Raw genomic sequence first — 2,238 nt, 5'->3', positions numbered from 1 at the left:
GCACCCCCTGGCGGTGAGAGGCCACGTGGCAGTGCCTCTGTCGGTTGAAGGCCGCTGTGCAGCGCCTATGGTCCTCGTTCTGGCGGTGACGTATGGCCGACGGTCGTGCGTGTGTGCGACTGACGTCACAACGGCTCGACGCGGATCCCGGATGTTCCCAACTCCCCCCCCCCCCCCCCCCCCCCCCACTCACGCGTGTCCTGTTTGCCAGCTGGTTGACCTGTGTTCCCCTCCTGTAGGGTTTAGGAGCCGTTGCTGTGGATGGGGAGATGGGAATTGAGCCATTGAGGGCGGAGAGGGTGCCCCCCCCCCCCACCTGCTCGGTGTGCGGGCTGAGCTTCGAGGGGCTGAGCTTCGGTTGAGGACCACATGACGGGACACAACAAGGAGAAGCGTTATGTGTGCGACGTGTGTGGCAAGGCCTGGCAGTACCCGAGCGAGCTGGAGATCCACCTGCGGGTGCACACGGGGGAACGTCCCTTTGACTGCTCAGAGTGCGGCAAGAGCTTCAAGATGGCGAATCACCTGAAGATCCACCGGCGAGTACACACGGGCAAGAAGCCCTATGGCTGCTCCACCTGCGGAAAGAGCTTTGCCCAGTCATCGGGTCTGCAGGAGCACCAGCGGGTGCACAGCAGTGAGCGGCCCTTCACCTGCTCCGACTGTGGCAAAGGCTTCAAGTCGTCCACGCAGTTGAAGGTGCACAGGCGCCTGCACACCGGGGAGCGGACCTACACCTGCAGCGACTGCGGCAAGGGATTCACACGCTCTAACAACCTGCTGGCTCACCAGCGCACCCACACTGGCGAGCCCTCCTACACCTGCGCCCAGTGCGGCAAGGGCTTCACCCACTCCAACAGGTTGCTGGAGCACCAGCACACCCACACCGGCAAGCACCCCTTCACCTGCGTCCAGTGCGGCAAGGGCTTCACCCGCTCCTCCAGGCTGCTGGAGCACCAACGCACCCACACTGGCGAGCGCCCCTTCACCTGCACCCAGTGCGGCAAGGGCTTCACCCGCACCTACACCCTGCTGTCCCACCAGCGGGTACACGCCAGCAACCGTCCCATCCCCAGCCCGGTGTGTGGGTAGCGCTTTGCCAAGGCCTCCCATGCCCTGTCTCACCAGCATGTGCACATCAGTGGCCAGCCCTACAACTGCCCATACTGTGGTGAAGCGTTTGACAGCTCGCGAGAATTGCGGCAGCACCGGTGAGCCCATGCCAGCGAGCGGCTATGCCCAGTGCGGCAAGTGCTACAAGAGTGCACTGGGGCTGCGGGAGCAACAGCGGTTACACACCGGAGAGAGACCCTTAGTGTGCACTGAGTGTGGCAAGGGTTTCACCCCCATGTCCAGCCTGTGGCAGCACTGGCGTACCCACAGCGGTGAGCGTTCCTTCCCCTGCCCGTCCTGTGGTGAGGGCTTCACCTGCCTTGACCACCGGCGAGTAAACACCTGCCAGTGCCACTTCACCTGCCCGCTCTGTGGCAAGGCCTTTGCCCGCTCCTCCAGCGTGCTGGCACACTGCCACGTAGATAGGCACTGTTTAGGTCGACACAAAATGCTGGAAGGAATGCGTAACATTTGGGGTCCAGACCCTTCTTCAGTCTAGACCCAATACGTCACCCACTCCTTCTCTCCAGAGATGCTGCCTGTCCCGCTAAGTTACTCCAGCATTTTGTGTCCTTTTTTGTAAACCACCGTCTGCAGTTCCTTGTTTTTAAACCATTCTGGTAAACCATCTCTGCACCTTCCCCAAAGCCTCCACATCAGCCCTGTAATGGAGTGACCATAACTGTATGTAATACTCCAAATGCTACCTGACCAATGTCCCTTAAAGCTGCACATATACATTCCTCTCTCGTTATCTCACACCCTTTTATCTCCTTATTTTCTCTCTCCTCTGTCACTAACTCCACTCATCTGCCGATCACCCCTTTATCTGTTAACGTGTCAGTCTGAAGAAGGGGCCCGACCCCGAAATGTCACCTATCCATGATCTCCACAGATGCTGCCTGACCTGCTGAGATACTCCAGCACTCTGTGAAACGTCACCTATCCATGTTCTACACAGATGCTGCCTGACCCACTGAGATACTGCAGCACTTTGTGTAAGAGTCAGAGAGTGATGCAGTGTGGAAACAGGCCCTTTGGCCCAACTGGCCCACACCTACCAACATGTCCCAGCTACACTAGTCCCACCTGCCTGCATTTGGTCCATATCCCTCCAAACTTGTC

The 2,238-nt window shown here is 59.2% G+C and overlaps 1 protein-coding gene across 1 annotated transcript; it reads left to right on the top strand.

The window, feature by feature from the left end:
- Positions 1–278: 278 nt before the first annotated feature.
- LOC116972214 (zinc finger protein 239-like) lies at positions 279–1,551 on the top strand. Its single transcript, XM_033019652.1, has one exon. The coding sequence runs from the start codon at positions 370–372 to the stop codon at positions 1,090–1,092; it is 723 nt and encodes a 240-aa protein (XP_032875543.1). The 5' UTR covers positions 279–369; the 3' UTR covers positions 1,093–1,551.
- The last annotated feature ends 687 nt before the right edge of the window (positions 1,552–2,238 follow it).

This window comes from Amblyraja radiata, chromosome 4 (genome assembly GCF_010909765.2).
Source record: "Amblyraja radiata isolate CabotCenter1 chromosome 4, sAmbRad1.1.pri, whole genome shotgun sequence".
Taxonomy (NCBI): Eukaryota; Metazoa; Chordata; class Chondrichthyes; order Rajiformes; family Rajidae; genus Amblyraja; species Amblyraja radiata.
The sequence above is the reverse complement of the archived record's forward strand: the minus strand, read 5'-3'. Positions and strand labels throughout refer to the sequence as shown.

Coding starts and splice junctions, on each gene's coding strand:
- LOC116972214 (XM_033019652.1), top strand. CDS start 370: ATGACGGGACACAACAAGGAGAAGCGTTATGTGTGCGACGTGTGTGGC.